At 38.6% G+C, this 27,088-nt stretch overlaps 1 protein-coding gene and 1 pseudogene across 4 annotated transcripts in view; one reads left to right on the top strand and one right to left on the bottom strand.

The window, feature by feature from the left end:
* ACACA (acetyl-CoA carboxylase alpha) overlaps positions 1-27,088 on the bottom strand; it is a 231,396-nt gene that overhangs the window by 199,921 nt on the left and 4,387 nt on the right. For 3 of the 4 annotated variants that reach the window (XM_061177170.1, XM_061177168.1, XM_061177169.1), the window contains 2 exons: positions 10,135-10,181; positions 6,866-7,118 (listed from right to left, as the gene is read on the bottom strand). In XM_061177170.1, coding sequence (XP_061033153.1) covers positions 6,866-7,092 — 227 coding nt within the window. In that variant the 5' untranslated portion in view covers positions 7,093-7,118; positions 10,135-10,181. Of the gene's footprint in view, positions 1-6,865; positions 7,119-10,134; positions 10,182-27,088 lie in introns of those variants that run through there. The other variant, XM_061177167.1, reaches the window with a different exon arrangement.
* On the top strand, positions 2,160-3,071 carry LOC133079669 (voltage-dependent anion-selective channel protein 2-like; annotated as a pseudogene).

Below are 27,088 nucleotides of genomic sequence, written 5' to 3'. Positions count from 1 at the left end.
TAGATTAAGAAATTTAAGGGATATAATATACAACGTATGGTCCTGGATTTGATACCAGTTTGGATGAACCAGGATTTTAGAGTCAACTGGAGAAATTTGAATATGGTGTACATATTAGATGAGATGAAAATTTATTGAAATACAAAAGTGGAAATTTTTGACAAAAAAGAGACTGTAAAACAACGTGTACAGGATGATCTCATTTCAGTAGCAAGAAACGCATATGCACATATGCACAGAAAAGGATCCAGAAGACTATACAATAGGGTATTAGCAGGAGTTATCTCTGGGTGGTGGATACACAAGGCTTTATGTTTGCTTTCTAGTATTTTGTTTTTAATTTTCCTTATTGCTTCTTTAATAAAGCATTATGTAAAAATATATTTTCAGGGACTTCCCTGGCAGTCCAGTGGTTAAGACTTTGTCTTCCAATGCAGGGGGTGCAGGTTCAATCCCTGGTCCAGGAGCTAACAGCCCACATGCCTCACAGCCAAAAACCCAAACATAAAATAGAAGCAATATTGTAACAAATTCAATAAAGACTTAAAAAAAAAGGTCCACATCAAAAAAAAAAAATCTAAAAAATATATATATATATTTCCTAACTTCTGTCCCTTTTAAATAAGGCTGACGTTTAATTAGAGAAAAATTGCTCAAAGAGACCACAACCTATCTATTACACCCAGGGTTCTTGTTTTAGTGTAGTGGCTGACAGTATGCGCTCTGACTGGGTAATTCCCCATCCATAAATTCCCCATCCATAAATTGTGGGTAATAAGAGTATGTTACTTACCTCGTGGGTTTACTGTGGTGGAGATTAAGTGTGACACTCCACATAAAGCACATCAGAGAGTTTGGCATACAGTAAAGCACTTGATAATGTTACCAATCATTACTATTATTTTTCTAATTAGTCACTGAGAAAACAGGACTGCTAATTCATACAGACAATGTGAAAAATAGGATAGGATGCAGCAGGAATAGGTCAGCTCTCTCTCTTGCTATTCTTGTTCCCTATAACTTCCCTCTTGACCCAGTCAATGGGAATGGAAGCTGAGAGCCGCTCCCAGATTCTCTCAGATTCTAACTAAGGTTAGAATCACCTTATTTCTTATGGATGAAGCTTGGTACAGCTCTATATGAAATTTTTAATATGACCATGAAGTGCAGTATCTAGGAGCTGATCCCAAATTCGGTATATTACCTGTCTGCATTCCATGACTGGCATCATTGGAGAAACTTTAAAGATTATTTCTAATTAGAAAATAGCATCAAAACTCTCTAGTTAGATTCTTCTGAAGAGTCAAACACGTTATAACAATCTCATATGTGAATTCTAAATTTTCTAAGATATTGGTAAACTACTTTTCTTTCTAGACCATAAAGGAGATAGGAATATAACTCACCTTCAAGAAGCCCTTCCTGAGTGAACTAAGTGACTCTCTCCTTCCACAGCAGCAACTACTGTCTTAAACCCCAGCTACAGGACATCTTAGGCTTGATATATATATATATATACATATACACACACACAAACAACAGCATTTACAGATTGTTCGCAAATAAAGTCATTAACCAAACATGCTTGCTAAGCATAAAATGTTGGCCCTTTGATATTTTGAGTATACATTTTTAAGAAGTTTAAGAGAAAATTGAGATGGAGTTTCAAATACATGAATTATAGTATAGAAAAGATTTAAAGAAATCACAGTACCTTAAGAGGTAAAAGATTCAACTGTGAGGCTAACCTGTCTCAAACTGGACTTCAACCAGGAAATCAGCATACTATTTGACAAAACTGATTACTGTCTTTGTTTGTTTGATAGTGTGATAGTGTGGGGTAATCTGGATTTGCACAGCATTGTAAGTATGCAGAACAATCTGACCTCAAGTGGCATCCCACAAGGAGCAGAGAAAATGTCAATATCCATACAACTAGATGGCTCTATTATATGCCACCAAATCATACATTACGTATCAAAATTGAGATGCCTACATTCAGTCTTTAATGGTTTTTCTCCTCAAATGTTCAATTAAATATTAATAATGAACTTCGCCCTCCAACCTTGGCAGCTGCAGCCCGACCCCGAGCGAGCTGCCTCAGCCCCCTACCCCAGGAGACCACCAGATCACCTTTTCCCAAGGTCTACCGACAGAACTGCCCAAGGCCAATGTGTATTCCTCCATCATGTGCTGACGTTGGCAAAGCTGCCAGAGATATTTTCAACAAAGGATTTGGTTTTGGGCTGGTGAAACTAGATGTGAAAACAAAGTCATGCAGTGGGGTGGAATTCTCAACATCTGGTTAATCTAACACAGACACTGGTAAAGTTACTGGGACCTTGGAGACCAAATATAAATGGTGTGAGTATGGTCTGACTTTCACAGAAAAGTGGAACACTGATAACACTCTGGGAACAGAAATCACTATTGAAGACCAGATTTGTCAAGGTTTGAAACTGACATCCGATACCACCTTTTCACCAAACACGGGAAAGAAAAGCAGCAAAATCAAGTCTTCTTACAAGAGGGAGTGTATAAACCTTGGTTGTGATGTTGGCTTTGATTTTGCTGGACCTGCAATCCACGGTTCAGCAGTCTTTGGTTATGAGGGCTGGCTTGCTGGGCACCAGATGACTTTTGACAGTGCCAAATCAAAGCTGACAAGGAATAATTTTGCAGTGGGCTACAGGACTGGGGACTTCCAGCTACACACTAACATCAATGATGGGACAGAATTTGGAGGGTCAATTTATCAGAAAGTATGTGAAGATCTTGACACTTCAGTAAACCCTGCTTGGAACCAACTGCACTAGCTTTGGCACTGCAGGAACCAACTGCACTAGCTTTGGCATTGCAGCTAAATATCAGTTGGATCCCACTGTTTCCATTTCTGCAAAAGTCAACAACTCTAGTTTAATTGGAGTGTGTGCTACACTCAGACTCTGAGGCCTGGTGTGAAGCTTACACTGTCTGCTCTGGTAGATGGGAAGAGCATTAATGCTGGAGGTCACAAGCTTGGGCTTGCCCTGGAGTTGGAGGCTTAATCCAGCTGAACGAAACCTCTGAGAATGGATATCAGAACATTTGGCCTTAATATATTTCCAATGTGACCAGCCGGCTTTCCCTGCCCCCCAGAAGGTGATCAAAACAAAGGATGATCTAAACAAGAGCTGTATTTTAAATATTTAGAGAGTTACTTGTTAGCTGGTTTCTAGTTGAATTGGTTATCTATCTAGTTACCAATGCTGCAGTCGTGCAGTCACTTATACATTATTTAAATGTATTTAACTGTTAAATGCGCTACCCACCAATAATGAAATAGACCTTTATGAAAACTGCAAGAAAAATAACAATAGTAAGGTTCAGAAACGTATCGACCTAGCTGATATACAGGTCATAAACCCTAGCTGATCTTCTCTAAAAATAAAAAGCTAAAGCACAGTTATCTACCATGATGCCTATATATTCCCACCAAGCTACAACTACTTTCTTAGGGTATTATTTTCAAATGTCTGGGTCATAAAGCTTAGAGAGTGATTAATCCAATCTTACCCTGGCACTCTAGAAAACATGTGATGCAAGTCATCTCCAACTCTGGAAAAGTCTATTTTCTTTTTCTGCCTATTCATCCATCACACCCACTAGACTTCTCATTTAGCACCTAAAACAAAGCCCTAACTTGAGAGAGGGGCCCACTCTCATCCTATACTATGGCAATTACTTCACTTGGTTTTAGATGACCTCCAGTTAGCATCTTTTGAGAATGTACCTGCCTCTTTAATCTGTATCACCTGTGAAGGATTAAGATTATTCATTCTGGGAGCTAATCCTAAACTCAGCCAGTCTCTATTTAATTTGGGTTCAAAGGGCGAAAAGGAGTATCTGAATCAATATCATCATTTTCACAGATGAGGAATATGAGTCCAAAGAGGTAACATGAATTGTCTGTGGTCACCTACTTAATTGGTGGCAAATGTCAGAACAGTCCTTTCTAATATATAAAATGAATTTGGAACAATTTAAATTACCCCCCAAGGGGCTTCCCTGGTGGCGCAGTGGTTGAGAATCTGCCTGCCAATGCAGGGGACACGGGTTCGAGCCCTGGTCTGGGAAGATCCCACATGCCGCAGAGCAACTAGGCCCGTGAGCCACAATTACTGAGCCTGAGCGTCTGGAGCCCGTGCTCCGCAACAAGAGAGGCCGCGATAGTGAGAGGCCCGCGCACCGCGATGAAGAGTGGCCCTCACTTGCCGCAACTAAAGAAAGCCCTCGCACAGAAACGAAGACCCAACACAGCCAAAAATAAATAAATAAATTTAAAAAATTAAGAATAAATAAATAAATAAATTACCCCCCAAGGACATCATATCCACAAGTGACTTAAGAAATAAATCAATGGGGACTTCCCTGGTGGTGCAGTGGTTAAGAATCCACCTGCCAATGCAGGGAACACGGGTTCGATCCCAGGTCTGGGAAGATCCCACATGCCGCAGAGCAACAAAGTCCATGTGCCACAACTACTGAGCCTACGCTCTACAGCCTGCGAGCCACAACTACTGAGCCCACACACCACAACTACTGAAGCTCGCACGCTCTAGGGCTGGCGTGCTGCAACTACTGAGCCCATGTGCTGCAATTACTGAAGCCCGGGGGCCTAGAGCCCATGCTCCACAACAAGAGAAGCCACCACAATGAGAAGCCCACGTGCCACAACAAAGAGTAGCTCCCGCTCGCCACAACTAGAGAAAGCCCGTGCACAGCAACGAAGACCCAATGCAGCCAAAAAAAAAAAAAAAGTGATGGAAGTTTAAAAAAAAAAAAATGAATCAATGGAGAACCTTTGTTCTATTTTGGAACATTAGCTATCTGAGAAGCAAGTAGAAACTGGCACTGTCTCCTTCCCAGGCTGCTGATCACACATCAATCCGTGGTTCCTCCACAAGCTACAGGCATGAGTTTTGCAACAGAAGGGCATGCAAAGAAATTCTCAAGTGCTCATACCACTGACCCCATAGACTTTGCAATAAGAGCCATCAACTTTGGGAATGATTTGGCAACTATAAACTGCCTTGTAATATCATCAGCTGAATTTCTTATAATGGTATTTATCTCACCATTGCCAAACTCACAATTTCCTAATCCAATGAATGGATATTCTGCTTCACCTGGCCTCAAATTGGACAAATTTCTCAAGTGCCGTGTGGCTTTAAGGATTTAGATTTCACCCAGTCTTTCTCAACAGGGGCACCATGACATTGTGAGAACAATTCTCCGTTGTGTGTGATTATCCAGTACATTGCAGAAGGTTTAGAATCTTTGGTCCTCGTCCTTCTCAATGCAACTAATCCCACCAGTCACAACCCCCACTCATTTACAAATGACCTCAGGGATACCGCCCCCAGTATTAGCCTTCAGGCCAACCATTAAGTGAACTATTAAGTAAGAAAAAACGTTTACATAAAGATAAAAACCTGACCTCTTTTCCCTGCTACTAAATACTGACTTCTATTCCTCTTTTTAGCCCAGAGATTAGATATAATACTTTATTCACTAACTCCTAAAAACCAACTTTGTCTGCACTAGTTATATAATTAAAACACTTGTATGGTCAGGGAAATAGGGGAGAAAAGTTACTTCAATGGAATCCGGGCATCTAACTTTGAATTCCAGTCTTCTAGCTATTTACCTTTAGGCAAGTTATTTTCCCTCTTTAGACCTCAGTTTTCTCATCTATTTAAATAAAAGGCATTGGGCTAAATTATCTCGCTGGTTCATTGCAGTTCTAGGAAAAGTAAAACATAATTAACTTGCTTAACTTTTTTCTTTCGACCTCCACGTAGCCAAACAGGGGTGACCACTGACACTCACTACTTCATGTTTCAGAAGCAAGGACCCCAAATCCCCAGGGATAACCATAAGGCAGGACAGTCGCATTCAGCCAGACCCAGTATAGGATTTTACTACAGAATCTATATCTTGAGTGTATAAAAAGGAGCTGAATTATTTTATGATCCATTAATTATAGAAGCACCAAGATAATAACAGCAGCAATAGTCACCCTAATTTATGTTTATCTAGGCTAACCGATAATCTCAACCCTGGCTGTATATTAGAATCATTCAAATAGCTTTAAAAAAAAATGCCCCAGCTCCAAGCCAGGCCAGTATCACCTGAATCAGAATTTCTGGGGATGGGGCTCATTTCTTAAGGTCCCCCAAGCGATTCTGATGTACAGTAAAAACCAAGAACCACTAATTCAGACTTTTCAATCCAAGAAATGCAAAGCAAATGACCAAAAGTTCACACACTGGTTGTACAATCAAACATCAATAAATAAGAATAATCTAGTGTTACTATTTACTGACATTCTCAATTACATGTAGAGAATCACGTTTCTAGAGAAAAAGGAGAGCTCTACAACAACCCCTTGTTCCTCAATAAAGACTGGCCCTGCCAGAATTAGAATATAACCTTCTGACATGATAAAGCAGTTCAAAGAAAGATTACTACAAATTTGCCCACCCCTGGAAAAGTCCTATCAATCATCAGGCAATTATAAAACAGTGTTAGTCAAAGTAGTACGGAGACTGAAATTCCTCACTCTTACTTGCTAGGTCTCACTAAAAGACCTAGCATGTGGGAGGAATGGGAGAAAGTTTAGAGGAACATTTAGGAAAAGACACTTTCAAAACCTGCACTCCAGGCAAAATACATCATTTCCCACTTACTCATCAAAAAGTCCAATGATACAGAAAAAGGTGAAAAAATCTTGGCTCAAATTATTCTTGCTCTTTTCAGAACAAGATCAGTGAAACCAATAGGACAGATTAAATAAGTAAAACATTAAACTTCTCTGACTTACCTCATGTGTAAGGCCAAGCCATCCTGTAGGCTAGAGATCCCCAAGTCAGAGAGCGTATCTGAGCAGACAGAGGCTGGTGACAGAGAGCCCTCCTTCTCCTCCAGTAGGTCCAGCTTCACCAGGTTGCTAATCTCATCCTCTGAGTTATCTTCAGACACGGAACCAATTATGAATCGGGAGTGCTGGTTCAGCTCCACAGGTTTGGCCAAGGAAGAAGGTTCATCCATTATTCCTTCAAAATGATCTCTCAGAGCTATGGAGAAGATGAAGGGTAAGTGAGAAAAGCAGGTTATGGATAATAACCTGTATCTGAGGAAATTCACAGGTTAGACCTAGTACACCACAGCTGGCACTTGGAAGCAAGGCAGAGTTTGAGAACTAGTTTACTTGGTTATTCTTTTTCAAGGCCTTTGCTTTCTAAAAGAAAAGAAAATCCAGATCATGGGAACTATGCCTAAAAAATTAAAATCAGTTCCCTTTTCCTCAAAGAAAATTCTCTCTAAAAACTATAAGCCATTCCCAATATCTATCAATTTGGTGATGTCCAAGAGATAATAATGATCAGTGGAGAAATCTCTGCAGTAGGTGAAAGCTGCTGGTTGTGATACTGCGATTTCAGTTGTTAGTATTGGGGAGAATGCAGGGTAAGGGTTTGGGGAGAGCGGTGGTCATTTGAAACTTGGTGTTTACATAACTATCATCTGGTTCCAAACACTATACTGTGAGAGGCTATGAATTTTACGTAAGTGTATATACATATAAATATACACACATGAAGTACATTTACATATGTACATACATATATAAGGCAAACTAAATGCGTGTATACATATACTACACACACACACAGCTTGCTTTAAAACAAACTCCAGATGAGTATATTTTAATTTAAAAAAATCTTTACTTGTCTCCATGAGTTTTTTCTTAAATCACATCTGTTAAAAATTCACCCCAGGGATTTTGCTGGTGGCGCAGTGGTTAAGACTCCGTGCTCCCAATGCAGGGGGCCTGGGTTCGATCCCTGGTCAGGGAACTAGATCCCACATGCATGCCACAACTAAGAGTTTGCATGCCACAACTAAGGAGCACATGTGCTGCAACTAAGGAGCTGGCGAACCACAACTAAGGAGCCCATGGGCTGCAACTAAGACCTGGCATAACCAAATTAATTAATTATTAATTAATTAATTTTTTTAAAACTTAAAAAAAAAAAATTCACCCCAAAATGTCTGTTTTGGACTCTAATGTGCTGGTTGCTGACATTGATAGGGAGAAAGTGAATCTACTATCAAATTTAAAATTTATAATTAAAATTATGGAGGTGTTATCTCAATTAAGCACAAGTTTTCTAGATACAGGGCCTTACTAGTCAGGATTAGATGTTGCCAACCGCTAGCAAACTAATTAACAAAGACCAAAACATAGTTCAAAGCTCACAACAACAATAAAAACCCAAACTAAATGAAACAATATTTATTCTGTCATTTCAAAAATGCTATTTAAAAGTCAAAACTACACATCAAATTAGTATTAAACAGCTTGTAGCCTGACCAACGATTTTAATTCAGAGTAATGATTCCCAGTCCTGATATTGAGGTGCCCTCAGAGAAGGTTATAAATAAATAATAAACTTATTATTAATAATTTTATATGCTGTAAACCACTTTGATGTATAAAAGTAAACAGTAGCATTCTTTGACATTAGATAATAAAACATCAAGATTTTAAAGTATTTGACAGTCATCACTAAATATGTTAAAAACGACACGTGCACCATTATTTCGGTGTAATTTATGAATCAGAGCTTATTTGTTTACAAAAACACAACAGAATCTGTAAACCCTAGAGCAGTGGTTCGCAAAGCGTGGTTGCCCGACCACAGCAGCAGCCACAGCAACCGCATCACCTGGGCTCTACCACAGACTAGCGAACTGTACTGGAACCTACAGGTTGGGGCATGGTAATCTATATTTTAACAAGTCCTGAAATTTGAGAACCACTGTGCTAGAAGAATGAAACAGTAATAACAAATTGCCAGGAATGCTAAAAATACCTATAGACATTTCCTAAAAGCCAGTTGGAGATTCCTTAGGCTAACTTTCATTTTTAAAAACAGAATCAAATATAAAAGTATCATGTGAAAGGAAAAAATTGACGTCTAAATTCATCATATGGGGGACTTCCCTGGCGGTCCAGTGGTTAAGACTCCACGCTTCCACTGCGGGGTGGTGGGGGGGCCCCGGTTTGATCCCTGGTGGGGCAACTAAGATTCCGCATGCCACACGGTGTGGCCAAAAAAATAAATTAAATTAAATAAATAAATTCACTATACATTTCTCCCTTGGAATATTAGGTTTCTTTAAAAAAAATTTTTTTAACGTCTCCAAATTTTATAAAGAGGCACATTTCCAGAACCTTCAAAAAAACCAAATCATTAAAAAGAGAAAAAAAGGACGGAAGGAAAAAAGGGAGAGAAGGAGGTAGGGAGGGAAAAGTTCTAACAGATTTACCACTCTGAAGAACACCAAAAAGTACAGCAGTGAAAAGGCTACTTCTTTCTCATTTTAGAGCAGTGAATAATCAAGCTTAAAAATAATAGATTAAAAAAATTTTTTCCAAATTTCATCTCAACTAACAGAAAATAATAGCTGCCTTCTTCACAAGAGAAATAAGGCACTCAGGGACAGATTCTAGTTTATAGTCTAAGCAAAATTAGATAACTACACAAAAAAATAGAACTCACTGAGAAAGGAGTAATTCTCCTTTCTTCCATGGGAAAAGAAAAAGGATTAACGAACAAATGAAAGGTTCCATAAGGTCAACTTCAAATTTTTCTTTCCTAGCCAAGAAGAACATGAAGGAACCTATAGGTTCCAGAGACTGAAAGCAGCAACGTGTCAACAGCTAAAGAGCCTGTTCACCAACCGGCAGCTCCACTGAGTGGTATTCCCAGGCACAAGCCTACAAACCACAGAAAAGAGAGGTCGTGTATGGAAAATCACTGAGTAGCTGTCCAGACACTCTAGAAGCTACTCCACAGACCGTCCCATTTCCACTGATTCCAGGCCTGAATTGAAGAGAAAAGGTGGTGGATTACTACCTCTGTCAGTCTCAACCACTTCAGGTAACCCACCTCCCACCTCCAGTCTGCCTATATTCTTTTGCGGAAGGCAACTTTTAACATAAAAGCCTACAGTTTTATATTTTAGCACATGAACATAAAATTTTTATCACACTGTAAACATGAAGGAGCATTATTTGTAACTGACCTCTTAAAATTCTTATTGTCTGAGCAGATATCCACCTCCAAAAAGAACTAAAGAGAGAAAGAGAGAGATTTGAAATGTCTTTTTTTAAGAAACCAAAATTTTATCAATTCCTGTTTTGCTCATCACAGTACAAAACTAGTCAAAGTATCATTTCTGTGGTCAAATACACTATTTAACTTGAAGTATAAAGTTCAGTTTTTTAACTATTGGTTTAAATCTGTAAATCAAAAGCATTACACATTCAAAGACTTTACTATTCACGAAAAGTATTAAACAATAATCCAAGCTTACCATTTCACAAGGTGCCTTTTCCAATTGTACACTTTGATGGACACATTCCGACCCTATGATTTCCAATATTTCATCAAAAAGGAGGCAGTGGGGAGAAGAGAACCACTAGATTCTCAACAACTCAGTCAGGCTCTAATTATGTTTCCAAATGTTTATACCCACCCACAAAGGTTGGGAGCCAAGGAGAGGACAGGTCTCTCATTATTAAGTCCCTAAACTCTAAGGAACCAAAGAATCTCTAGCTACTTCCCAAATCCTGGTTTTCCTTCTATGCCAAACAATTATAATGTATTCGGGGTAGAATTTCTCTACTTTGACTACGTATAACAATTACCTGTGGAGCTTTTTAAAAACACATGAATGGATAAAGAAGATGTGGTGTATACATACAATGGAATACTACTCAACCATTAAAAACAGAATGAAATTTCACCATTTGCAACAACATGGATGGATTTGGAAGGTATTATGCTTAGTGAAGTAAGTCAGACAGAGAAAGACAAATACTGTATGATATCACTTATATGCAGAATCTAAAAAATACAACGAACTAGTGAATATAACAAAAAAGAAGCAGACTCACAGATAGCAAGAAGAAACTACTGTTTACCAGTGGGGAGAGGGAAGGGGGAAGGGCAATAATGGGGTAGGGGATTAAGAGGTACAAACTGTTATGTATAAAATAAGCTACAAGGATATATTGTACAACACAGGAAATATAGCCAATATATATACTTTTTAATTTATTTTTTGGCTGAGTTGGGTTTTTGTTGCTGTGCGCAGGCTTTCTCTAGTTGTGGCGAGCGGGGGCTACTCTTTGTTGCGGTGTGCGGGCTTCTCATTGCGGTGGCTTCTCTTTGTTGCGGTGTGCGGGCTTCTCATTGCGGTGGTTCCTCTTTGTTGCGGTGTGCGGGCTTCTCATTGCGGTGGCTTCTCTTTGGTGCGGAGCACGGGCTCTAGGCACGCGGGCTGCAGTGGTTGTGGCTCGCGGGCTCTAGAGCGCAGGTTCAGTAGTTGTGGCGCACGGGCTTAGTTGCTCCGCGGCATGTGGGATCTTCCCGGACCAGGGCTCGAACCCATGTCCCCTACATTGGCAGGCAGATTCTTAACCACTGTGCCACCAAGGAAGTCCCTAGCCAATATTTTATAGTAACTATAAATGGAGTATAACCTTTAAAAATTGTAAATCACTATATTGTACACGTATAACATACAATACTGTACATCAACTATACTTCAATAAAAAAAATTATTAAAAAAAGAAGTCTAAACTCCATTCCAGATCTTCTGAATCAGAATCCCTGCTGGAGGGCTTCCCTGGTGGCGCAGTGGTTAAGAATCCACCTGCCAATGCAGGGGACACAGGTTTGAGTCCTGGTCCGGGAAGATCCCACATGCCGCGGAGCAACTAAGCCCGTGCGCCACAACTACTGAGCCTTGCGCTCTAGAGCCCACGAGTCACAACTACTGAGCCCGCGCGCCTAGAGCCCGTGCTCCACAACAAGAGAAGCCACCCCAATGAGAAGCCCGCACACCGCAATGAAGAGTAGCCCCCGCTCACCGCAACTAGAGAAAGCCCACACGCAGCAACGAAGAACCAATGCAGCCAAAAAAAAAAAAAAAATGAATCCCTGCTGGAGACCCAGATACTTGAATATTAAGTTCCACAACTGATTGAACCTCTTTACATCCAGGCTTGAAAACCACTGGTCTAGGGTGGAGAAGAAAAAAGAAGGAAAGAACTTCTTTACACTGTTAGGGAAATCCAGAACTTCTAAGAGAGAACCCCAAATGACAAGCAACAGGACTGGGGACAGTGCAGGTATGCCAACTGGCAAATTAGGATTTACCCAATTGTGTAGTCTGAGCTAATACTATTCCCTACAATTGTAGAGAAGGGAGTGAGAAGAGGAAGGGAAAAGTATGTAGTTTGGATGGGATGTAACAAAAGGTGCCAGGGGAGCTGGAGTCAAAACCTAGGACCAAGATCACACTCTGACTCTGCCACGTTACTGGCAGTGCAAACTTGAACAAGTCACTTACCATCTCTGAGTCACCTCATCTGTAAAAATAAAAAGAGGTCATATGTACCTCATGGGACTACTGTGAGGTCTGAGAGTATAGGAAAGGGTTTTACAAGCACTAAACCAGTGTTTTTCAAACTATGGGTTACCAATAATCAGAATACTAAGAAATTAAGTTAGTGGGTTACAACCAACATTTTAAAATTTAAATATTCAATAGAATAGAAAATGTTAAGAGTTCACCATACTTTATAATGATAAATACTGTTTTGTAAAATTTTGTATCAGTTATATATATATGTCATGACATTAATGTTATCTTATTATGAGTTGTGTCCAAAAAGTTAAGTATTTTTAAAAAATTTTTATTGGAGTATAGTTGATTTACAATGTTGTGCTAGTTTCAGGTGTACAGCAAAGTGAATCAGTTATACATATACCAAAAACTTGTCTGTTGTGTGTGTGTGTGTATGTGTGTGGGGGGGTGTGTGTATTTGGGGTTTTTTTTGGTTGCTCCATGCAGCATGCGGGATCTTAGTTCCCCAACCAGAGATTGAACCCATGTCCCGCTGCATTGGGAGCTCGGAGTCTTAACCACTGGACTGCCAGGGAAGTCCCAAAAAGTTAAGTCTTAAAGCCACAATTAATCCTCACTCTTCTGCCCCCTCCACTTTATGCCCTCAAGCAAACACAGTGAGTTAAGTACCTAAACCAATGGCTCTTAAATTTTCTTAGGTCAAGACACTACTAGAAATCTAATAAAAGCTATGGACCCTTTCCTGACAAAAATGTACCCTGACAAAAATTTTGCTTGCATGCAAGTTTGGTATCCCTAAAGCCTTGCCATGAATTAGGCTAAGACTTTTCCTCTAAGTGGACAAATAATGGAATTGACCCCTGGGGAAGCCTCATATAGCTGCTGTCTTATCACCTCCAAAAGAAGGCCTTTCCGCAGATCCAGTTGTAGGATATTCTGCTTAGCCAAATAAACATTTCCTTCATTATACCAAATGTTGCCAATGTCAGATTTCCTTTTATTTAAAAATACATATAATTGACCCTTGAACAACAGCAGTGATTAGGGGTGCTGACCCTCCACACAGTCAAAAAGCCGTGTATAACTTAGAGTGGGCCCTCCGTATACGCAGTTCCTTCAAGTCCAAGATTCAGCATCCGCAGATGTGACCAACCTTGGTTCTTGTAGTAATTGCAGTATTTACTACTGAAAAAAAAATCCACGTGTTAGTGGACCCATGCAGTTCAAACCCCTGTTATTCAAAGATCAACTGTATATGTTCTTGAACTTTTATTTGGGGACTCTTGAAAATATCTGCAGAAGGCTTTCCATGTTCCTGAAAAATGAGGTAAAGCTAATTATAGCTAATGCACTTATTTATTTAGATATTTCTCTAAATAAAATAGAACAGATTTTACCAAACTTAGGAAACATGTTCTCCTTGAACTCAAATGACATGGTATTTTCCAAACAATTCTAATTAAAGAGGCAGCAATTAGTCTTCATAGCCACTGACAAAAGTATCCAACCTAACACAACATATCCTTGCTCTTTAAGCCATAGTAACTTCATTGAAATTTATTCAGAAAGAATCACTGACTTTTCCTCCTCATTTTTGTCATTTTATTGATGAACTCTTAAATGGATTTTGGTATTAATTCAGTATCCATAAGAGAATTATACAGTTTTTTTTAAGCCATATTTTATTTTCCTGCAAGTTTTGAATTTTAAAATGACAAGGACTTGTGTTCCAATTTGTGAGATAAATAACGTATATTCAAAGATAAATAAGATTTGGTCCCTGGCTAAGTGGCTGTGGACACTTAAATATACAATTACAGTAGTATAATAATTGCTAGGTGTAGAAACATAAAAGGGTACATTATCCAAACTTGGAGGTGGTAATGGTGAGGACAAGGATCAAAGAAGACTGCTTGGAGTGGGAAGGCATTAGCAATGAAGAACTAGGGAGAAAAGCAAGGAGGGGGAGGAAGGAGCATTCCATGTAGAAGAAACCACTGAATAAAGACCTAGATGGGGACTTTGCTGGTGGTGCAGTGGGTAAGATTCTGCACTCCCAATGCAGGGGGCCCGGGTTCTATCCCTGGTCAGGGAACTAGATCCTGCATGCATGCCGCAGCTAAGAAGTCCACATGCTGCAACTAAATGATCCCGCATGCTGCAACTAAAGATCCCACATGCCACAATGAAGATCCTGCCTGCCACAACTAAGGCCCAGCGCAGCCAAAATAAATAAATAAATAAATAAATATTTTTTTAAAAAGACCTAGATGGTAGAGGGAATTCCCCAGTGGTCCAGTGGTTAGAACTCTGCGCTTCCACTGCCAGGGCCCGGATTCAATCTTCAATCCCTGCTCAGGGAACTACACGGGGTGGCAAAAAGAAAAAAAAAAAAAAAACAGCAACGTATTTCTTTAGGGTATAATAGTCAGAGAAAATAACATGGTGTACTTATCTGTCCTATTCCTCATTTCTCAGTCCAGGGATATAGAATATTTATCAAGGAGAAAGCTGGTACAAACTTCTCACCTTTCAAGAAATCTTTAATGAAGTCTTGCCAAACTGTTGGATAAGGATGGTAGGTTGAACACATATCCACTTTTGCTCCTGCCTGAAATGCCACTAAAACAACAGTCAAGGAATTTTTTAAAAGCCGTAAGCCATAAAAAGACACTCCTTCTTTCCTCCCCCCAAAAGTCAGGGGAGACAATAGCAAGATAATTTTCTTAGAAGGCAGATGGAAGAGTGATAAACGACTACACAAACCAAAGAAAACTAAATCATGAGCTATCTGTGGTAAACTTAGAATAAATAAAATTTACATCATAGAATCTCCAAAATGTCCAGGAAGTGGAAGTGAAAGATGGAACTATAAAGAGGACTGGCTGAAATTCCGTTTCAGAAGCTTCAGATCCTTAGATTTTCTTCCCAGCTGTAAAGCAAGGTGCCTGCTACTCTACCATCTTGATAAGAGACTGAAGATTTATACTCTACAGAGGGTTAAATGGAGGGTTTCTAGGCTGAGGGATGCCAGCAACAGTAAAGGGGAGGGCACCATATTGAAAATGGAGAGATTAAGTAAACATATTGAGTAAGACCTCCCAGCCTTCTTTCCCTAATTTTCACCCTCCAGGAGGGAAACTGAAGGATCCTTCTTTGCAGAATCTAACCAGACCAACGAAAAAAGCCTCAAGTAGAACATTAGAGATCCCAAATTAAGATGCCCAATCAGATCACCCACAGTGAAATTAATAGTCAACAAGCCTCATTTATATTTTCATAATCTTGAATCAGTTTTTCAATCCTCTCTCTTAAATTGTAGCAGTCAATTAAGGATTACTAGATGTCTGAGAAAAACCTCCAACATGAAAGAATTTTTTAAAAATAATGACTACCTGTAGAAAAAAATGCAACTTGAAGAGATTACGCAAAAAAAAAAAAATTTTTAATTAGGGGGAGGGGGCTTCCCTGGTGGCGCAGCGGTTAAGAATCCACCTGCCAATGCAGGGGACAAGGGTTCAAGCCCTGGTCCGGGAAGTTCCCACATGCCGTGGAGCAACAAAGCCCATGCGCCACAACTACTGAGCCTGCGCTCTAGAGCCCGCGAGCCACCAACTATGGACGCCCGCGTGCCTAGAGCCCGTGCTCCGCAACAAGAGAAGCCAACGCAATGAGAAGCCCACGCACCGCAACGAAGAGTAGCCCCCGCTCTCTGCAACTAGAGAAAGCACGTACGCAGCAAGGAAGACCCAATGCAGCCAAAAATAAATAAAATAAATAAATAAATTTTAAAAAAAAATTTCATTCTAAAAAAAAAAAAAAAAAATTAGGGGGAGGGAAGGGGAGGAGGGCAACCTGACTTCTGTGGTATTTTCCCCCCAAACACATAACCCTAGTATAATCATGAGAAAACATCAGACAAATTTGAATTAAAGGACATTCTACAAAATACTTGAACAGTCCTCTTCAAAACTGTCAAGGTCATTAAAAAAAAAAAAAAGACTAAGAAACTATCACAGATCAGGGGAGACCAAGGAGACGTCACCACTAAATGCAATGCAGTTTCTTGGATTAGATCCCGGAACAACAACAACAACAAAAAAAAACACATCAGTTTAAAAAAAAACTGGGGAAACCTGAGTAAAGTCTATAGTTTAATTAATAGTACTGAACCAATGTTAACTTCCGGTATTGACAAAAGTACTGCAACTATATAAGATATTAACATTAAGGGAAGCCTGCTGAAGGGTATGCAGGAAACTTAAGTACTCTTATGTACTCTCTTTGCAACTCTCCTGTAAGTCTAAAGTCACTTCAAAATTCAAAAAAAATTAAAAATTTTAATTTTAAAAGACTATCATTATCCTGAGAGAACTAAGATATTACTTACATGAAACACAGTGGGATATTTTTAAAAGAAACATTTAAAGAAAAGAAAGAGTTCTCAAAAGTTAAAAATACAATCACAGCAATGAAAACACTCAAAACAGAGTTAGAAGATAAAGTTAAGAAAAATCTTTCATAAATCAGAATAAAAAGACAAAAGGATGGAAATAGCCTCATCCACCAGAGGGCAGAGAGCAGAAGCAAGAAGAACTACAATCCTGCAGCCGGTGGAACGAAAACCACATTCACAGAAAGACAGACAAAATGAAAAGGCAGAGGACTATGTACCAGATGAAGGAACAAGATAAAACCCCAGAAAAACAACTAAATGAAGTGGAGATAGGCAACCTTCCAGAAAAAGAATTCAGAATAATGATAGTGAAGATGATCCAGGACCTTGGAAAAAGAATGGAGGCAAAGATCAAGAAGACGCAAGAAATGTTTGCAACAAAGACCTAGAAGATTTAAAGAACAAACAACTAGAAGAATTAAAAAACAAACAAAAAGATAAACAATACAATAACTGAAATGAAAAATACACTAGAAGGAATCAATAGCAGAATAACTGAGGCAGAAGAACGGATAAGTGACCTGGAAGACAGAATGGTGGAATTCACTGCCACAGAACAGAATAAAGAAAAAAAAAAGAAAAGAAACGAAGACAGCCTAAGAGACCTCTGGGACAACTTTAAATGCAACAACATTCGCATGATAGGGGTCCCAGAAGGAGAAGAGAGAGAGAAAGGACCCGAGAAAATATTTGAAGAGATTATAGTCGAAAACTTCCCTAACGTGGGAAAGGAAACAGCCACCCAAGTCCAGGAAGCGCAGAGAGTCCCAGGCAGGATAAACTGAAGGAGAAACACACCGAGACACATAGTAATCAAATTGACAAAAATTAAAGACAAAGAAAAATTATTAAAAGCAACAAGGGAAAAAGGACAAATAACATACAAGGGAACTCCCATACGGTTAACAGCTGATTTCTCAGCAGAAACTCTACAAGCCAGAAGGGCGTGGCAAGATATATTTAAAGTGATGAAAGGGAAGAATGTACAACCAAGATTACTCTACCCAGCAAGGATCTCATTCAGATTCGATGGAGAAATCAAAAGCTTTACAGACAAGCAAAAGCTAAGAGAATTCAGCACCACCAAACCAGCTCTACAACAAATGCTAAAGGAACTTCTCTAAGTGGGAAACACAAGAGAAGGAAAAGACCTACAAAAACAAACCCAAAACAATTAAGAAAATGGTCATAGGAACATACGTATCAATAATTACCTTAAATGTGAATGGATTAAATGCTCCAACCAAAAGACACAGGCTTGCTGAATGGATACAAAAACAAGACCCATATATATGCTGTCTACAAGAGACCCACTTCAGACCTAGGGACACATACAGGCTGAAAGTGAGGGGATGGAAAAAGATATTCCATGCAAATGGAAATCAAAAGAAAGCTGGAGTAGCAATACTCATATCAGATAAAATAGATTTTAAAATAAAGAGTGTTACAAGACACAAGGAAGGATACTATATAATGATCAAGGGATCAATCCAAGAAGAAGATATAACAATTATAAATATATATGCACCCAACATAGGAGCACCTCAATACATAAGACAAATGGTAACAGCTATAAAAGAGGAAATCGACAGTAACACAAAAATAGTGGGGGACTTTAACATCTCACTTACACCGATGGACAGATCATCCAGACAGAAAATTAATAGGAAACACAAGCTTTAAATGACACAATAGACCAGATAGATTTAATTGATATTTATAGGACATTCCATCCAAAAACAGCAGATTACACTTCCTTCTCAAGTGCACACAGAACGTTTTCCAGGATAGATCTCATCTTGGGTCACAAAACAAGCCTCAGTAAATTTAAGAAAATTGAAACTATATCAAGCATTTTTTCCGACCACAATGCTATGAGATTAGAAATCAGTTACAGGGAAAAAAACGTAAAAACCACAAACACATGGAGGCTAAACAATACATTACTAAATAACCAAGAGATCACTGAGGAAATCAAAAAATACTTAGAGACAAATTACAATGAAAACACGACACTCCAAAACCTATGCCTTGCAGCAAAAGCAGTTCTAAGAGGGAAGTTTATAGCAATACAATCCTACCTCAAGAAACAAGAAAACTCTCAAATAAACGATCTAACCTTACACCTAAAGAACTAGAGAAAGAACAAACAAAACCCGAAGTTAGTAGAAGGAAAGAAATCATAAAGATCAGAGTATAAATAAATGAAATAGAAACAAAGAAAACAATGCAAAGATCAATAAAACTAAAAGCGGGTTCTTTGAGAAGATAAACAAAATTGATAAACCTTTAGCCAGACTCATCAAGAAAAAGAGGGGGAAAAAAAGAGAGAAAAGGATGAATAATAAGGGAGAAAAGATAAGAGTATTAGAGAACTTATTCAGAAGGTCCAACATATGAAGAAGAGGCGCTCCCAAAAGCAAGAACAGAACAAAACAGTGGAAAGCCTTTAACTGATGTAATAATTCAATAAACTTCCTAAAACTGAAATGCATAATGGTCAGATTAAGAAGGTCCATCAAAGGCCTACTACAACAAACAAAAACAGACACCAAGGGACATAACTGAAATTTTAAAAACTGAAGACAAAGAGAAGATCCTATAAGCCTCCAGAGAGGAAAGAAAGGCCACGTACAAAGGAGCAAGAATCAGAATGCCCTTCAGACTTACCAACAAAAACAGTGGAAGCCTGAAGGTAGTGAAACAATGCCTTCAAAATTCTGAAGGAAAATTATTTCGAACCTGAAATTCTAGATCCAATCAATGTTTCAACAACTGTGAGGATAAAGACAGTTTTAGACAGCAAAATCTCAAAATAATTGCCTCCTAGAATGAAGCAATTAGAAAATATATTTCATTTTACAAACAGCAGTGCAATAATTGATACAGCCAAGAATCATAAATGTATGTTAAAACCACTGGGTAAGAGATTATTCAAAAACAGGATATTCCTGTGGTCTTAAAAAAATCACCTTACAGAAGAGGATTCTGGGAAGATGGTAGAGTAGGAAGTACTAGGACTCTGTCTCCCCACCTGGACAACAATTGCACTGGCAGAATCTGTCTGATGTAACTATTTTGGAATACTGGAATCTATTGAAAGCTTGCAACTTCCAGGGGCAGACTTTGGAGGTTAATTGTAGTTAATTATGGTCAATTGCATTTCTTAGTATAGCAGCAGCTATCCATCCACCACCCTCAGTTACATGGCAGTTATCACCCAACTGTGCACATGTTCCTGGAGCAACACACATGCAGGTTGTGGGAGCCAAGGTGGGCAAAAACAACCCTGTCTTCCAAACACTGGGGATCTGTGCTCTGATCACTGATTGCTGTTTCTGATCACATAGGTGGAGACAAAGAGGCAGACAGCCACAATTGTTACACCTCCTCTCATTGTTGCTAGTCCCTCCCCCTCTAGCTGAAGTGACTTCTGGGGGACTTAAAGAACCAGTGCCTTTTTATGCCCCCTTCATTTTCCTTTTTCCCCCCATTTGGGAGCCAGACACTAAACACTAGTACATTCAAAAACTACTGCATATACAGGGAAAAATTAGAAAGTGACTGAACATGCCCAGAGGAAGACTCAGGAAAAGACTTGAAGAGACCTAAAGTTTATACCTCAGGTTTACCTTCAGCACAGAGACAGCCTACAACAGTCAAAAAAACAAAAATCACAATAAGAAAGCATCAAATTCTGGGAAGAAAGAGAAACTGATTTCCAGAGTTACCACATTATTAGAATCAAATGTCCAGTTTTCAACAAAAGATCACAAGGCAAACAAAGCAAGAGGAAAGTATGGCCATTTCAATAAAAGAAACAAAAAACTTAAACCAACAGAAACTGTTCCTAAAAAATACCAGACGGCAGATATTCTAGACAAATATGTTAAAACAACTGTTTAAAAGATACTCAAAGAACTAAAGGAAGATGGGAGAAAGTCAAGAAAACAGTGTCTAAATAAAATGGAAATATGAATAAAGAAATAGAAAACCTAAAAAGAAACCAAAAAGAAATTCTGGAGCTGAAAAGTACAATAACTGAAATGAAAAATTCACTAGGGGACTTAAAGGCAAACTTGAGCAAGCAGAAGAAAGAATCTGCAAACTTTAAGACAGAACATGTAAATTATCAAGTCTGAGAACAGAAAGAAAACAGATTGAAGAAAAGTGAACAGAGACTAAGGGAGCTGTGGGACACCATCAAGAAGACCAAAATATGTATTGTGAGCTCTCAGAAGGAGAAGTGAGAAAATAACAGAGAACATATTTGAAGAAATAATGGCTGAAAACTTCCCAAATTTGATGAAATACATGAATATAAACATAAAAGAAGCTTAACAAACTCCAAGTGAGACAAACTCAAAGTGACCAACATAGACATACTTTATAATCAAACTTTTAAATGTCAAAAGACAAGGAGAGAATCTTGAAAGCAGCAAGAGAAAAATGACTCATCACATACAAGAAAGCCTCAATAAGATTATAAGCAGATTTCTCATCAGAAACTTTGGAGGCCAGAAGGCAGTGGGCCAATACAGTCAAAGAGCTAAAATAAAAAGCTATCAACCAAGAATCCTATATCCAGCAAAGCTGTCCTTCAAAAGAGAGGGAGAAATTAATACATTCCCAGATAAACAAAAACTGAGAGAGTACATTACCACTAGACCTCCCCTGCAAGTAATGCTCAAGGGAGTCCTTTCAAGGTGAAATGAAAGGACACAGACAGTAACTCGAACCCATACAGAGAAGTAAAGATTTCAATAATGGTAAATATATGGGTAATTACAAAAACTAGCATTATTGTAAAAATGATTTATAACTTATTTTTTGTTTTCTACAAGATCTAAGAGACTAATACATTTAAAGAAAAGAAACAATTGTTAATCTAAAAACTAGTATTATTGTAACGTTGGTTTGTAACTCCAAATCTTGTTTTCACATAATTTAAGAGACTAATGCATTTAAAATAATTATTAGTGTATGCTTTGGGGCACACAATGTATTAAGGTGTAATTTTGTGACATCAGCGACCAAAAGAGGTAAGGACGGACCTGTAAAGGAGCAGAGTTTTGGTATGTTATTGAAGTTAAGCTAGTATAAATTCAAATTACGGTGTTATAACTTTAGCATGTTAAACATAATAACCATGGTAACCACTAAGAAAATATCTATAGAAAATATACAAAAGGAAATGAGAAAGGAATTTAAACATCTCACTATAAAAACACAACTAAACACCAAAAAAAACAAAACAAAACAAAACAAAAATACAAAAAAAAATAAAAGGTTTAATACAAGAGATAATTATAAACATTTATACACCTAATGACCATCAAAGTATATGAAGCAAAAGCTGACAGAATTGAAGGGAGAAATAGACAGTTCCACAATAACAGTTGGAAACGTCAATAACCCACTCATAATAATGGATAGAACAATCAGACAGAGATAATCAAGGAAATAAAGGATTTAAACAACACAATAGAGCAACTAGATCCAGCAGACATACACAGAACACGCCACCCAACAACAATATCATACACATTCTTCTCAAGTGCACATGGGATATTTTCCAAGACAGCAGACATTAGGCCACAAATTGTCTCAATAGGTTTAAAAAGATAGATGTCATACAAAGTACCTTCCTGTCCGCAACAGGATGAAATTAAAAATCAACAACGGAAGGAAAACTGGAAGAAACTGTGGAAATTAAACAACACTCTTTTAAACAACCAATGGATCAAACAAGAAATCACAAGGAAAATTAGAAAATACTTAATGACAAATGAAAACAAACCACATCAAAACTCATGGGATGCAGTGAAAGTAGAAATAAGGGGGAACATTACAGTTATAAACATTTCCATTGAAAAACAAGAGGGCGCTCCCTGGCAGCCCAATGGTTAGGACTCGGCACTTTCCACGGCCTGGGTTCAATCCCTAGTCAGGGAACTAAGATCCTGCAAGCCACATGGCGTGGTCAAAAAAAAGAAAAAAGAAAAAAAGAAAGATTTCAAATCAAAAACATAACTTTAAAACTTAAGGAACAAGAAAAAGAAGAGCAAACTAAATCCAAAGCTACCAGAAGGAAGGAAACAATAAAGACTAGAGCAGAGAGAAATGGAATAGAAAATAGAAAAACAATAGAGAAAAACATCAATGAAACCAAAAGTTGTTTCTTTGAAATGATCAACAAAATTGACATCCTTTACTAGACAGACTATTAAAAAAAGACAGAAGACTCAAATTACTAAAATCAGAAATGAAAGTGGGCACATCACTACTTATTCTACAGAAAGGAAAAGGATTGTAAGAGAGTACTATGAAAAACTGTATGCCAACAAATTGGATAACCTAGATGAAATGGATAAAGTCCTAGAAACAAAAACATACCAAAACTAAATCACAAAGACATAGAAAACCTGAATAGGCCTATAACTGGTAAGGAGAACAGTAATCAAAAATCTCCCAATAAAGAAAAGCCCTGGATCTGATGGCTTCCCTGGTGAATTCTACCAAACAATTAAAGAAGAACTAGTATCAATTCTTCTCAAACTTTTCCAAAAAATTGAAGAGAACACTTCCTAATTCATTCTATGAGGCCACAGTTATTCTGATACCAAAGACAAAGACATTATAAGAAAGGAAAGCTAAAGACTAATATTCCTTATTAACATCCTCAACAAAAAACTAGCAAACAGAATTCAGCATATTAAAAGTCTTATACACCATGAACAACTGGGATGCAAGGATTCCACTGGATTCCTAGAATGAAAAGATGATTCAAGATACATAAATCAATCAATGTAATACACCACATTATCAGAATGAAGGGAAAAAACACCCATATGATCATCTCAATTAATACAGAAAAAGCATTTGATAAAATTCAACACACTTTCATGATAAAAACAGTCAACAAGGGCTTCCCTGGTGGCGCAGTGGTTTAGAATACGCCTGCCAATGCAGGGGACACGGGTTCGAGCCCTGGGACGGGAAGATCCCACATGCCGCGAGGCAACTAAGCCCGCGCACCGCAACTACCAAGCCCGTGTGCTCCACAACTAGAGAGAAGCTTGCGCACCACAATGAAGAGCCCACATGCTGCAACAAAAAAAAAAGATCCCGTGTGCCGCAACTAAGACCCAACACAGCCAAAAATAAAGAAACAAATAAATAAACATTAAAAAAAACCCATAAACCCAATTCAAAAATGGGCAAAGAACTTGAAGAGACTTCTCTCCAAAGAAGACATACGAATGGCCAATAAGCACAACATCAATATCCTCAAACTACTTATCATTAGGAAAATACAAATCAGAACTAAAATGAGAAGCCACTCCACAGTAATTAGGATGACTACTATCAAAAACACAGAAAACAAGTGTTGGTAAGGATGTGGAGAAGTTAGAACTCTTCAGGTGCTGTTAGCGGGAATGTAAACTGGTACAGCTACTGTGGAAAACAGTATGGTGGTTCCTCAAAAAATTAAAAATAGAATTGTCATATGATCCAGCAATTCCACTTCTGGGTATATACCCAAAAGAACTGAATGCAGGATCTCAAAGAGATATTTGTACACCCATGTTCATAACAGCATTATTCAGAATAGCTAAAACTTGGAAAAAACTCCAAGTGTGCATTGATGGATGAATGGATAAGCAATATATGATATATACATACAATATTATTCAACCTTAAAAAGCAATATGCTACAAAGTGAATAAACCTTGAGGATGAAATAAGTCAGTCACAAAAAGACAAATACTGTATGACTCCACTTATATGAGGTACTTAGAGTAGTCAAAATCATAGACCGAAAGTAGAATGGTGGTTGATGGGGGCTGAGGGAAGGGAAAATGAGTTATTGTTTAAAGGGTATAGAGGTTCAGTTTTACAAGGTGAAAAAAGTTCTGGAGATAGATGGCAGTGATCCCAACAAGAGAAGCCACCATAATGAGAATCCCGCTCACAGCAATGAAGAGTAGCCCCCCCTCGGGCTTCCCTGGTGGCGCAGTGGTTAAGAATCCACCTGCCAATTCAGGGGACATGGGTTCGAGCCCTGGTCCGAGAAGATCCCACATGCCATGGAGCAACTAAGCTCGTGCACCACAACTACTGAGCCTGCACCCTAGAGCCCGCGAGCCATAACTACTGAAGGCTGCGTGCCTAGAGCCCGTGCTCCGCAACAAGAGAAGCCACTGCAGTGAGAAGCCCACGCACCGCATGCAGGAGTAGCCCCCACTCGCCGCAACTACAGAAAGCCCGCGCACAGCAACGAAGACCCAACTCAGCCAAAAACAAATAAATAAATTTTTTTTTAAAAAGATGGTAAATTTTGTTATATATATTTTACCACAACAAAAAAAATTGGAAAGTCACCTCACAGATTACATATTAATTACAAAAGGGAACAGGGATTTTTACAATGAAGAAATATGGTGGGCACCATCATAACTAGGTGTTCAAACTAAACTTCACCAATAACAGGACAAATGGACATTAGGTGCTTCTTGGTGTGATGCAGTTAGAAGTATACGATACTACGAATGTAGTAGTTTTGACAAAGATGGTTAACTTCAATCTAATAACGACGAAATTGTCAAACAAACCCAGCTTATAGGAACTTTTACAAGACAACTGACTTGGACTCTTTAAAAATGTCAATGAAAGATAAATGCTATGAAAGACAAAAAAAGAGTAGGGTGACTGTTCTACATTAAGGAGACTAAATACACTTGAGAACCAAGTGTAATAAATGATTCTTGACTGGATCATTAATTAAAACATACACAGTTACAGGGAATTCCCTCTCAGTCCAGTGGTTAGGACTCAGCACTTTCACTGCCGAGTTCAATCCCTGATCGGGGAACTAAGATCCTGCAAGCTGCACAGCGTGGCCAAAAACAAAAACAAAAACAAAAACATACACAGTTATAAAGGACATTAACTGGGTCAAGTGCGGAAACTTAAAAAAAATATATATATATTAGATACTGTATGACTATATATTAGATATTATATGAACGTTAAATTTGGAGAATCTATAATGGTAAGTGGAAAAATATTTACCTCCCATGCACTCTTTCTCTGAATGCCACTGGAGAACATTCTCCACCAAAATGAGGGAATAAACCAATAATGGGGAAAACATGGGAAATAATTTCTCCATAGCAGAGTAGAAATAAAGAGAACCCCCAGAATGACAGTGAAGAGTACGCCAGGACAACAGCTCTGTACTAGAAGTAGAAGGCAGACAATTTATAGGTTGGAGCCAGTCAGAAGACTCTAAGAGAGATTTTACAGACGATAAAAATTAATAGAATAGCTGATCATCTCAACATTCTCAGAGATTTAGAAAATGATGAAGAGTAAGGCTGAATAAATGACAGATCGGTACAGAGAAAACTAAGCAAAAAAAAATCAAGACCATTATTAACTCCAAGGAAAGAGTTGTACAGGAAAGAAATGGGATTTTATGCAACCAAATTGTGTATAGCAGTTACACATTCATAATACTGTAAAGACTGAATATTGATAGAACAAAAGTTACAACATAACTTGACTGGGTAGTTGATGGTGGGAGATGGGAAAGGCAAAGGTGAACAGTGAGGGTAAGGAGAGGAAAGAGAACCAAATCCTCATCTTCCACAGTAGGAATCCAGTAGGTAATACCTAAAAATGAAAAACCAAGATGTAGGAAGACCAGTTTTTTAATTTACAGACAAAGGGGTGTAAGAAATATATCAGCTAAAATAAATGAAAGTGGGAAGGGGCTAAGGACTGCTGTTTTATTGTAACAAACTTTGTGGAACAATATGACTTTTATTTTTTTATTTTTTTAATAAATTTATTTATTTATTTATTTTTGGCTGTGTTGGTTCTTTGTTGCTGCCCGCGGGCTTTCTCTAGTTGCGGCGAGTGGGGGCTACTCTTCGTTGCGGTGCGCAGGCTTCTCATTGCAGTGGCTTCTCTTGTTGCAGAGCACGGGCTCTAGGTGCGAGGGCTTCAGTAGTTGTGGCATGTGGGCTCAGTAGCTGTGGCTCACGGGCTCTAGAGCGCAGGCTCAGCAGTTGTGGCGCACGGGCTTAGTTGCTCCGCGGCATGTGGGATCTTCCCGGACCAGGGCTCAAACCCGTGTCC

The sequence above is a fragment of the Eubalaena glacialis genome, chromosome 19 (assembly GCF_028564815.1).
Source record: "Eubalaena glacialis isolate mEubGla1 chromosome 19, mEubGla1.1.hap2.+ XY, whole genome shotgun sequence".
NCBI lineage: Eukaryota > Metazoa > Chordata > Mammalia > Artiodactyla > Balaenidae > Eubalaena > Eubalaena glacialis.
Note: the sequence above shows the minus strand (reverse complement) of the source record. Positions and strands in the feature narration are given on the sequence as shown.